This window comes from Ornithorhynchus anatinus, chromosome X2, assembly GCF_004115215.2.
Source record: "Ornithorhynchus anatinus isolate Pmale09 chromosome X2, mOrnAna1.pri.v4, whole genome shotgun sequence".
Taxonomy (NCBI): domain Eukaryota; kingdom Metazoa; phylum Chordata; class Mammalia; order Monotremata; family Ornithorhynchidae; genus Ornithorhynchus; species Ornithorhynchus anatinus.
Genome location: NC_041750.1, coordinates 1338576 through 1351024, shown reverse-complemented (window position 1 = coordinate 1351024; position 12449 = coordinate 1338576). Strand labels below are relative to the sequence as shown.

At 60.7% G+C, this 12449-nt stretch overlaps 1 protein-coding gene and 1 long non-coding RNA gene across 2 annotated transcripts in view; both read left to right on the top strand.

The window, feature by feature from the left end:
• Positions 1–4969: 4969 nt before the first annotated feature.
• ADRB2 (adrenoceptor beta 2) overlaps positions 4970–12449 on the top strand; it is a 48573-nt gene continuing 41093 nt past the window's right edge. The window contains exon 1 of the mRNA XM_029052998.2: positions 4970–6290. Within this exon, the coding sequence (XP_028908831.2) occupies positions 4970–6290 (1321 nt within the window). The remainder of the gene's footprint in view (positions 6291–12449) is intronic.
• Positions 8251–11831, top strand: LOC120637989. Its single transcript, XR_003755468.2, has 3 exons — positions 8251–8453; positions 8689–8788; positions 11466–11831. It is a non-coding gene; the product is annotated as an uncharacterized LOC120637989 (long non-coding RNA).

Below are 12449 nucleotides of genomic sequence, written 5' to 3'. Positions count from 1 at the left end.
GTAATTTCAAACAGATGTGCACCGGGAAGATTATCCACCTGCTCTGAGAAGAGGAATCATCCCCACTGTGTTTTCTGCTGGACATCAACAAGGGAGAAGTTCATGTCACTGGTGGAGTGGCAGGACGCTGGACCCCTCACCCTGAATATTTGTCTAGGTGAGCACTGTCTGGCAAGCGGGGGGTAAGGGTGCCTGATCAGAATAGGGGGCAAGATCTCCTGTGGTTATCGCCTTTTTGGGTAATTTGTTTCTGCTCCTCTGGAAACTGCCCCCCAGCTCATTAGGGACCCCAGAGAAGGGTGGCAGAGGCCTCCCTAAACGGATTCTCACTATCCTCCGTCCTGCCTGCCCAAACTGCCCCTCACTGTGCCAGCCTGACCCCACCCACCGCACTTGTGTGTGCTGAGATTTCTGTTCTCTAGTAAAAATAATAATAAAAGGGAATAGAATAGATATACTAATGTTATAATATATTTTCATATTATTATGACCTTTATTAAGCCCTTACTATGTGTCAACCAACCACTGGAGTAGAGGCCACACAGTCATTTATCCAGTGACCTGTTTCTTCATTACTTTCCAGGTAAATCCTGGGGTTTTTTTTCCTAAAGAATTTAAACTTAATACGTGCAGGCACTATACTGTCAGGGTAGATAGGTACAAGCTAATCAGGTGGGAAACGGTCTCTGTCCCACATAAGCCTCACAGTCTCAATCCCCATTTTACAGATGAGGTCACCGAGGCACAGAAGAGTTAAGCGACTTGCCCAAGGTCACACAGCAGGTCAGTGGCAGAACTGGGATTAGAACCCAGATCCTTCGGACTCTCAGGCCCGTGTTCTATCCACCAGCCTATTCTGCTTCTCATCTGTTTTACCTTTTATTGGGTGTACCCATGCTTTTCCCCCTGCTCCCACTGAGTGGATGCGGTCTGTGTGATAATTACTAATATTTAATAAGCATTTACTAAGTGACAAGCACTGGGGTATAGTGGATAGACACTTGATACTAGACAGAAAGATAGGTAGATACTGGGGAAAATCAGGCACGGACCCTGTCCCTCATGGTGCTTACAGTCTAACTGGAGAATGGCAATGTAATTCCATTGGGAAACAGCGTGGCTCGGTGGAAAAAGCCCGGGCTTAGGAGTCAGAGGTCGTGGGTTCTAATCCCCGCTCCTCCACCTGTCAGCTGTGTGACTTTGGGCAAGTCACTTCACTTCTCTGGGCCTCATTTCCCTCATCTGTAAAATGGGGATTGAGACTGCGAGCCCCACGTGGGACGGGGACTGTGTCCGACCCGCTCTGCTTGTATCCACCCCGGCGCTTAGTACGGTGCCTGGCACATAGCTAAGCGCTTAACAAATACCGTTATTGTTATATTACCCTATTTATTTTGTTAATGAGGTGTACGCCCCCTTGATCCTATTTATCGTGATTATGTTGTCTTGTTTTTGTCCGTCTGTCTCCCCCGGTTAGACTGGGAGCCCGTCACTGGGCAGGGATGGTCTCTGTTACCGAATTGTCCATTCCAAGCGCTTAGCACAGTGCTCCGCACACAGTAAGCGCTCACTAAATACTAGTGAATGAATTATTTTACAGATGACGACAAGGAGGCCCAGAGAAGTGAAGCGACTTGCTCCGTGTCGCTCGGCGGGCAAGTAGCAGAGCTGAGATTAGAACCCAGGTCCGTGCTCTTTCCAGGAGGCCGCGCTGTGCTCGGCGCACAGGGGGTGTTCAGTATAGCACTCCGCTCAGTATAGGAGCTCAGTACCGTGCCCTGGGCACATTCGGGGTTCGTCCCAGGCTGGAGATGCGAAGGATGGATTTAAAATAAGGCAGAAAAACTTGCTGCTGAGGTGCAGTACTGGCTGTACTCTTTCCCTCTGGTGGCTGGCGGAGAATCGGGATGGGGCCCGAGGAGAGGGGAGGCCTGATCAATCAGGAGGGTCCCCTCGGGGTCCAGGTAGGGGACAGGGGTGGCCAGTGGGGCTAGGGGACACATTCCAGCTTTCACGACAGAGAGGCTCCCCCTCCATCTCGCTAATGCGGCACAGTGGGAACAGGGATGTGTCTCGCCGGGCCGAGAGACAGCGTGCCTCGATTTCCTCCCCAGTCGCCTGTCAGACATTTCACGTTCAGCTCCTTCAGCACGGGCCTGGGAGTCGGGAGGCCGGGGTTCTAATCCCGGATCCGCCAGAGAAACAGCGTGGTTTAGCGGAAAGAGCCCGGGCTTGGGGGGGGGGGGGGGGTCAGGTCGTGGGTTCTAATCCCGCCCTGCCGCTTGTCAGCTCCGGGACTCCGGACAGGTCACTTAGCTTCTCTGGGCCTCAGTGACCTCCTCTGTAAAATGGGGATTAAGACTGTGAAACCCGCGTGGGACAACCTGATTACCTTGTATCTACCTCGGCGCTCGGAACAGGGCTTGGCACATAGTAAGAGCTTAACACACGGCCATCATCAATCCCCATTTTGTAGAGGAGGGAACTGAGGTCCGGAGAAATGAAGTGATTTGCCCAAAGCCACACGGCAGCTGAGCGGCGTAGCTGGGATTAGAAGCCAGGCCCTTCTCGTTCAGTCGTATTTACTGAGCGCTTCCTGGGTGCAGAGTATTTTACTAAGCGCTTGGGAGAGTACAGTATAACCATAAACGGACACAGTCGCTGCCCACACGAGTTTACAGTCTAGAGGTCCTTCTGATTCCCGGGCCCGCGCTCTGTCCACTAGACCACGCTGCTGTCGTGTGACCTTGGGCAAGCCACTTCCCTTCTCTGGGCCTCAGTCTGCTCATCTGTAAAATGGGGACCGACTACCCGTTTTCCCTCCTTCTGAGACCGCAGACCCCATGCGAGACAGGGACTGTGACCCACCTGATTATCTTGGATCTATCCAGCGCTCAGCAGAGTGCTTGGCACACGTGTTAGGTACCACAGTGACCGCCGTTCGTGACCGACAGGGCTGACAACCGGACGGCGTGTGTTTCTAAACTCTCCCCCGCAGGCTCCCCTTCCACCGTGACCTTATTTATTCCGTCTCTTCACGAACGGGAAGGAGGTTTTCTTTTCTACAGATCGAACGACTGGGGGTCCGCAATCCTGGGCGAAGTCAAGACGGGTATTTAAAGAATCGGTAGCGAGGCGAGCGCGACGATTGTACCGACACCACAAGCCGGGTCCTAATTCTGAAAGCCACCCAGAAATCGCGGACCTCCCGCCCAAACTCTAGCCTCCGGTCGACGGATCTCCACCTCGGCGTTGGCAAATAGCCCCTCGTTTCCTCGCCCAGGGTAAGGTTCTGTTTCGTGTCGCTTTTTTCCCGGAGAGGCCGGGGCGGGGGGGGGGGGGGGGAGGAGGAGGAGTCGGGAAGACAAGTCGTTTCCATCGATTTGAATTTCGGATCTAATTTTAAACCTCGGTGCTTCCCGAGACCGTTGGGGCGGGCGGGGGCGAGCCTGGAGTCTGTTAAAGACGAGGCCACGTGCCTCGTGGAGTTCCGTGGGGAGCGTGGAGTTTCGGAGGCGAGCCAAGCGAGTCCGTGCGTGAAGATTGCTTGTCCTGGCAACCCGGGGCCGCCCCTGCCAACTGCCGTTGGGAAGCGGATCCGACCGTTCGGTGTGTGTCCCCTCCCGCCCCCGCCGCCTTATCGATCGCCTGGGTTCCCCCGGTCCCCTCGGCGAGGATGACCCGGCTGGCCCTTGCCCGAGCAGGGCATCCCGGATCGGGAAAGCCCCCCCCCGCTCCCCGTTCCCCCTCGGCACCGCGCTCATCTGTCTGTATTATTTATTGCCCCGTACATTTTGTTAACGGGGCGTACCTCTCCTCCATTCTATTTATCTTGACGACGCGGTCTCGTTTCGTTGTCCGTCTCCCCCGTTTGGACGGCGAGCCCGTCCCCGGCTAACAACGTTGGTATTCGTTAAGCGCTTACTAGGTGCCGAGCACTGTTCTAAGCGCTGGGGTAGACATAGGGGAATCGGGTCGTCCCCCGTGGGGCTCCCAGTCTTCATCCCCATTTTACAGAGGAAGCGAAGTGACTCGCCCACGGTCACCCAGCCGACAAGTGGCAGAGCGGGGATTCGAACTCATGAGCCCTGACTCCGAAGCCCGTGCTCTTTCCACTGAGCCGCGCTGCTTCTCTAAGAGAGACCGGCTAAGGGACGGTCTCTCTCCGTTGCCGAATGGTCCATTCCGAGCGCCTAGTAAGCGCTCGGTAAATACCGTCGAATGGATGAGAGCGCCCCTTCCCCGTGCGCCCCCCGCCCCCTCGGTGCAGACGAATGGGGAGGGGGGGGGGGGGACGGGACCCCGGCAGGACCGGCGCCTCCCCCCCGCCCCTTCCCTCTCCGCCGTGGAAACCCGATGGCCCAAGCGCGTCCAAATGCCCGACCGGTCAGAGGAGCGGGGGAAGCGCTTCTTCTCGGGGGCGACCCCCCGAGCGCGGGCCGGGGGACGGGGCCGGGGCCGGAGCGAGCCCGGCTCCGCGCCAGCGGAGGGGCGGGGCGGCGGGAGGGAGGGGGCCGGCCGGCCCCGGCTCAGCTGTCGCCGTGGCCGGGGGTCGCCCGCCCCCCGGGCACCCCCTTGGCGGGCCCGGCGCGTGGCCCGTGCCCTCCCGCCCCCTCCCCCGGGAGCCGCCCGGCCCCGCCGGGGAGGGCCGAGGGAGGAGCCCCGGGCCAAAGGGCGGAGCGTGGAGGGGCGGCGAGGGGGGAGTGTCCTCGCCCGGTCCGGGCCTCCGGCGGGCCATTGGGTGGCGGCCGCCGGACGTCAGGGGGCGGGGGGCCGGGGCCGCGATAAGTCCTTCTGCACATAACGGGCCGCGGACAGTCGTAGTCGGAGCGCGGCCCGGGCCCGGCGGGCGAGCCGGAGCCGGACAGCCGCAGACGGGGCGGGAGGCGCGGCCGCCCCGCCCCGCCCCACGACGGGGGGCTCCGGGCCCCGCCCCCCAGCCGGGGCCGCCCCGCCCGGCAGCCCCTGGATGCGGCTCCCCGCCGCGCAGGACCCCCGCTCGAGCCGGCCGGGGCCCCGCTCGCCCGCTGACGGCCCCGCGGGCCGCTCCCGGGCCACCATGGAGCCGGCGGCCAACGCCACCAACGCTTCGGAGGCGGCGGCGGCGGCGGCGGCGGCGGGGCTGGGGGAGGCGTGGGTGGCCGGGCTGGGCATGGTCATGTCCGTCATCGTCCTGGCCATCGTCTTCGGCAACGTCCTGGTCATCACGGCCATCGCCAGGTTCCAGCGGCTGCAGACGGTCACCAACTACTTCATCACGTCGCTGGCCTGCGCCGACCTGGTCATGGGGCTGGCCGTGGTGCCCTTCGGGGCCAGCCACATCCTGATGGACATGTGGCAGTTCGGGAACTTCTGGTGCGAGTTCTGGACCTCCATCGACGTGCTGTGCGTCACGGCCAGCATCGAGACCCTGTGCGTCATCGCCGTGGACCGCTACTTCGCCATCACGTCCCCCTTCAAGTACCAGAGCCTGCTGACCAAGAACAAGGCCCGGGGGGTCATCCTGGTGGTGTGGGTGGTGTCGGCCCTCACCTCCTTCCTGCCCATCCAGATGCACTGGTACCGGGCCGACCACGCCGAGGCCAGGCGCTGCTACGAGGAGGACACGTGCTGCGACTTCTTCACCAACCAGGCCTACGCCGTGGCCTCGTCCATCATCTCCTTCTACCTGCCGCTGGTGGTGATGATTTTCGTCTACTCGCGGGTCTTCCAGGTGGCCCGGAAGCAGCTGCGGAAGATCGACCGGTCCGAAGGCCGCTTCCACGTGCAGAACAGCGGCCAGCAGGCGGACCGGCCCGGCCGCTCGGGCGCCCGCCGGACCTCCAAGTTCTGCCTCAAGGAGCACAAGGCCCTCAAGACGCTGGGCATCATCATGGGCACCTTCACCCTGTGCTGGCTGCCCTTCTTCATCGTCAACATCGTGCACGTCATCCAGGATGAGGTCATCCCCAAATACGTGTACATCCTTCTCAACTGGGTGGGTTACGTCAACTCCGCCTTCAATCCGCTCATCTACTGCCGGAGCCCGGATTTCAGGTACGCCTTCCAGGAACTCCTGTGCCTCCGGAAGGCCTCCTCCAAGATGTATGTCAACGGCTACTCCACCAACAGCAACGGGAGGAGCGACCCCGCGGGGGAGCAGAACGGCTACCCCCTCGGGCGGGAGGAGGAGGAGGAGGAGGAGGAGGAGGAGGAGGAGGAGCGGGAGCGGGAGGAGGAGCAGCAGCGACGGGACAGTGAGCGGCTCTGCGGGACCCCCCCCAACTCCGCGGGCTTTTTGAACTGTAAAGGTACTGTGCCAAATGGGAACTTGGACTCGCGGGGGCGGAACCCGACCACGAGCGATTCCTTTTTGTAAAAAGCCCGCCCCGATTTTGCTCCCTCTCAAGTTCGCCCACGAAACCGTCAAGGCAGCGAGAGACCCGGTTCCCGAGCGTAGTGGCTGCGGTGATCCTGCTAGGCTAGACGTGCACAGAGAGGCAGTTTTTCTGCTTTTTCTTTTTCTATAAACGTTGTACGAAAGATTCTCTCGGAGTCTTCGGACCTGGACCGAGAGCCCTGTCCTCCTCCCACCTCCCTGTGCATGGAGTTTGGTTTTCCAAGTCCGGGTGGGGTGCGGGGCGGTGGGAGGGGGCGGCTGGGGGTCGCCCTTATTCGGAGGGGTTTTGTTTTTTTTTCTCCTTCAACTACCTCATCGATCAAGTATTAGCCATTAAAAAAAAATGTTGCTGCTGTCGGTTTGTCTCCCTCACCTGATCGCTTGGGTGCGAGGGGGGGCCGGGCGACCGGTTATCGCCCGTCCTCCGCCCCCACCCCCCCCGCCCCCCTTTCTGTTTGCTCACCCAGTGGCTGTCCGGAAGGCAGGGACCAGAGGGACAGTTGGAGTTTGTCTCCTGAGCAAAGTCTAAAGTTTACAGTGAATAAATTGGTTTTTGCTGATGACGCCGGTGCCCCCGCGAGTCCGTCCAGTCGTCGGGTCCGAGCGGTGCGGTGGGTCGGAAGCGGGGGAGTTGGGGGGAAGGAGATGCTGAAGGGCCGGGCCCCCCCCACTCGGAGGGGGGCCGGGGCTGGGGGCGGGGTGCGTCCCGTCTAAGGTGATCGGATGATGCACCGATGCGCTCGGGGGGCTTGGGGGCTTGGGGGGGAGGGGGTCCCTCGCCGCCCTTCTTGCCCTCGAGGAGCCCGGGCTGTTGCGGTCCGGGGGGGGGGGGGGGAATGCGGGGAAGAGAGAGGAGTCTGTCCCGGGCTGGGCCCCGCCCGTGGGGGTGGGGAGCCGGCCCACCTTGTCTCAGAGTGTTCCGGGACGGTTTGACAGGTGACGTCACCCCCGGGGGGGGGGGGAAGGAGGAGGAGGGTGAGGGAGGCCCCTCGCCCCCCACCCGCGCCTCTCCCCCTCCCCCAGCTCCGACGGTGGCTCGGCTTCTGCTCTTGGGCCCGGGCCCGGGGGTGCGGGGAGGAACCGTCGGGGTTCTCCGTCCGTGGCCCGGGGTCGGGGGGGACGGGGGTGGGGGCCGCTCGCCGGGGCCTTTAGCTCCCGGTGGGCCCGATTTCTTTCGGAGCGACCCCAAGGGCACCGAAAGCCATTTAAATGACAGTCAGGGAAGTAAACAAGTTTCTTCTCCTCCCCCCTCCCCCCTCGCCCCTGTCTATTTTTATAGACCGGCCTTGGGGATCTCAGAAGAACCCTATCTGGAATTGACACCGCGCCGCCCCCCAACCCTCCTTCGCCCCCACCCCACCCAGCTAGGGTCGGCCGGACAAGGACTTAGTCTAAGCCTGACACTGAGTGAGTGTGTGTGTGTGTGTGTAACATATTCCCCCCACGGTTGCCAGGCAGATCTTTTACTTCTCCCTCAATGATTCCTTTCTCCCCGGGTCGCCCGCCGGACCGCGCCCGCCCCCCGCCCCTTCTTCCCGGCCCCCGGGGTAGATCGGATACTCCGTCACCCCTTTGGCGAGGGGACGGGGGAGCAAAGACAAGGTTCCCCTGGGGGGGGGGGACCCCGGAGAAATCTTGGGGTGGGGGGCGGTTCCTACAGGTCGTGGGGAGCTCCCGGGTCAGAACTCCTCCCCCTGCAGAGGGTCGCTGCTGTCTGCCTGCTGGCGGGGGCCCGAGGACCCCTTCCCCCCACCCCCCGGGATGTTCCCCGAATCCCAGCCCTGGCTTGGGTTTTGGGGGGGGCGGGGTTCTCAGTGGCCGGGCTGAGGTCTGGGGACCGGGGGGGGGGGGGGGGGAAGGGGCGGAGACGACCGCCCGGGCTCCGGTGTGAAGACCCGCAGGAATCCAACCGGGCCGCGACTTCGCCCGCGTTTCCCCGCCGGTTTGCTCGGGGTTAGGGTGGTTCGGAGGGGCTTAGCCTCTGCTTCTCGGCTCCGAGACTTCCTCTGGCCCGTCTGCCAGCTCGCGGGGGCCTGACGGAGGGCAAGCCGGCGCCGGAGACGAGAGGCGACAGGTGCGGGCGTGGTGGGAGCGCAAGGGCGGGAGGAGGCGTTTGGCGCGGGCCGCCTGGAGCGGGGGAAGGGATCGGGGCGCCGGCGGGGGAGGGGGGGGGGGTCTCTCCGATTGCGCTCCGGCAGAGGCTGCCGTGAGCCCCCTGAACCCCCCCACCCCTCCTTTCCCGCAACCTTCTTCTCCCCCGCCTTCCCCCTCCCCCCGGTCCTCGTTTCTGCTCTGTGTTTAAATTTTAGGGTTGGGCCAGATTGGAAAGAGGATGTGAAACTTCAAAAAATGCACGAGGGCAAGAGCAAAACAGCAACACGAGGGCCGCGCCCGGACGGCGTCTCCGAGGTTGGCGCTAAGGGAAAGCCGTGGCGGGGGCGGGACCACTCCCCCACCCCCGCATCTCCGGGGAAGCCGAGGGAAAGGCGCAGTCAGGCTGAGTCTCGGACCATCGGGGGGCGGGGGGGGGGGGAATGATGGGGTCTTCCCAGCTCCCGACCTCCTCTCGGGGGTGCGGTCCTCTGCGACCACCCACTCCCGTCCAGCCTGTCCGATTGAGACAGGATTCGGGTGTCTTTTTTAAAATAGTATCGACTAAGTGCCTACCGGGTGCCAGGCGCCGTACTAAACGCTGGCGTAGGTACGGGGTAATCGGGCTGGAGACAGTCCCCGTCCTACCTGGGGTTCGCAGTCTTAAGCCCCATTTAGCAGATGGGGAAACTGAGGCCCAGAGAAGGGAAGTGACCTCCCGAGGTCACCCTGCAGACAAGTGACAGAGCCGGTTAGCAGTGGGGCCTAGATGATAGATCGTGGGCCCGGGACCCAAAAAGGACCCGAGTTCTAATTCCGGCTCCACCGCCTACCTGCTGCTTGGGCAAGTCGCTTAACTTTTCTGGGCCTCAGTGATCTCATCTGTAAAATGGGGAATAAGACTGTGGGCCCTGTGTGAGTCCCACACGGGGACATGGACCTTGTCCGACCCGATTAGCTTGCATCTATCCCGGCGCTTAGCACATAGTAAGCGTTTAACGGATGCCATTTTTTTCCAAAACAACCCAACAAAACCCAGGTCTTAATCCCTGCCCTCTGCACATGTGAAGGGCAGTCAGGGTTATTAATCCGTAGATGGGATTGTCACTCTCTGTGGCGCCCCTGGTTCGATCCGACCCGTCTGGGGCGGGGGCCGGGTCGCCTGCGAAGGTTGCTAAGTGACGAGATTGGACGTTTCTCGATGCAACTCTGGGCCCCGCCTGACTTCCAGCCAACTCTCTGGGGGCCGGCGGTTAAGGACTCCCCACCCCACCGCCCTCCTGTCCGGTTTAGACGGGACGGGAGGCGGCCCCCTCGAGAATCCTCTCTGACCCTGGATTCCCCGCTCCTTTCTTCCTCCCGACATCTCCCCCGAAGCGGCGATCATCCTTCCAAAGGCCCAGAGACGGTCAGTGGCTCGCTCGAGGTCGCAGAGCGGGCCGAGATCGATCTGGGATTCTAACTCCCTCCACGACCCCGGGCTCCTTCCTCGGCCCAGGAGGGTCTCAGAGCGACCCCCGTCCCTCTCCACCCGCGCCATCCCCCTGACCTGTGAGAATGGGACGTCTTGCCCCGCGGGAGACAACTGGAGGCGAGGAGTGATGGAGCCGTCGTCTCTGATGGAGAAGGGCCCGGGTCGGGACGATTTTCCTGGGGACGGGGGAAGGATTGCGGAGGGGGGTCCCGGAAATGTCTGTTTTACCGAGGGTAAAGGGGATCCGTTTGGGAGGAGACCTCGAACCCAATTTGCAGGGGGTGCAGGGGCAAATGGGTTGGGGACGGCGTCGATGGGATCTAGTTAGCGTTTAGCACCGGAGAACACCGGATTATCCCAGCAGACCCAATCCTCGCCTTACGTGGGGCTCGAGTCTAAGAGGAAGGGAAAACCGGGATCTCCCCGCTCTCTCCCGCTTCTGTCCGCGGTGAACCCAGCCGTTCCATCCTTACTAAAAAAACCAATGGACATTCCGAGCGCTTAGTACGGCGCTCTGCACGTAGTGAGCTCTCAATAAATACGATCGAATGAATGTCCAAGAGAGTTTTCCCCGACTAAACCCTCCTTTTGCCTCTACCTACACCTCTACCTGCTCTGCCGCCTGTCAGCTCTGTGACTTTGGACAAGTCACTTAGCTTCTCTGGGCCTCAGTTACCTCATCTGTAAAATGGGGATTAAGACTGTGAGGCCCACGTAGGACAACCTGATTACCTTGCATCTACCCCAGCCCTTAGAACAGTGTTTGGCCCAGAGTAAGTGCTTAACAAATACGATTATTATTATCATTATTAAGTGCTTAGTACGGTGCTCCACGCACAGTAAATGCTCAGCGAATAGCACTGATTGATGAGGAAAAGGAGACAAGGAGAAGTTAAGTGACTTGCCCGCACGCCGCAGGCAAGTGGACCCCCTGCCTTTAGAACATCCCCAAGGTGCCCATTATAGAGAAGCAGCGAGGCTCGGTGGAAAGAGCCCGGGCTTGGGAGTCAGAGGTCATGAGTTCGAATCCCGGCTCGGCCACTCGTCAGCTGTGGGACTGTAGGCGAGTCACTTCACTTCTCTGTGCCTCAGTGACCTCATCTGTAACATGGGGATTAACTGTGAGCCTCGCGTGGGACGACCTGATTCCCCTGTATCTACCCCGGCGCTTAGAACAGCGCTCTGCACATAGTAGGCGCTTAAATACCAACATTATTATTATGCCCGGTGGCAAACGGACCTGGGGAAGTTGGACGCCGTGTTGTGCTCTCCCAAGCGCTTAGTGCAGTGTTCTGCACACAGCAAGCGCTCAATAAGTACGACTGAATGAATGAATGGATTTTGGAGGAGGCTGAGTTTCCTTATTTCTGTCCGGTGATGAGACTGTCTGATAGGCCTGCCCAGCGATGCTGAAGTGAGCTTCCCTCGGCGGCTGACCCCCCGACATCCGGGTGAGTGGTGCCCTTTCCCAGGAGAGGAAGTGGAAGGTAATTTATTAGCCCGGCTATTATGCCCCCGCAGCCAAACCGAAGAACCGACCTGTTCCCTGCTCTGTGTCAGCTGACCGTCTCCGTGGAAATGACCGGCGGCAGTTCGGACGAGTCGGGAGGCTTGTCGACAGGGTCAATCTGACTCCCCCGCCCCCTCCCACCCCGACCTCGCAACCCTCCCACCCCAGGCCCCCGACCCTCTGACCTCAATCCTGCCGGCCCCCTCTGCACGTCCCCCCCCCCCCCATTCCCTTGGTTCCCAGAACTCCCTGGCCCGGCTCCCACCCCCCTGGTTCCCCGATCCTCTGACCTCAAAACTCCCAGCCTCCCTGTTGCCCTCCCCCCCTCCAAGGTAATAATAATGATGATGGAACTTGTTAAGCCCTTACTGTGTGCCAGGCGCTGTACTAAGTGCCGGGGTGGATACGAGCAAATCAGGTGTCCCGCATGGGGCTCACGGTCTTCATCCCCATTTTACAGACGGGGGAATTGAGGCCCAGAGAAGTGAAGTGACTTGCCCAAGGTCACACAACAGACAAATACCAAGACCTTCTGACTCCCAGGATCCGGCTCTATCCACTAGGGCATCCCAGAACTCCCTGACCACCCCCCACCCCCCAGGTTCCCGGACTTTGTGTCCATCCGTTTCCCCACTAAAACTGTGAGCTCCTCGGTCTTTGCCTTCTATTCTGTATTTCTGGGCACCCAGTTCAGTTCAATAAACTCCTTGGTACCGTGCTCTACACCTTGGGCAAGTCACTTGACTTCTCTGGGCCTCCATTACTTCCTCTGTAAAATGGGGATGAAGACTGTGAGCCCCAAGTGTGACAGGTGCTGTGGCCAACCTGATTGGCTTGTATCTACCCCGGGGCTCAGAACGGTGCGGGGACACATCGCAAGCACTTAACAAATTCCGTAAAATGAACTATGCAGCAGTAGTGGCTCGAAACAGCGCTCTGCATGCCGTTACCACTCATTGCGGTGCTCTGCGCAGTACCGTATTTGCAGCGGAATC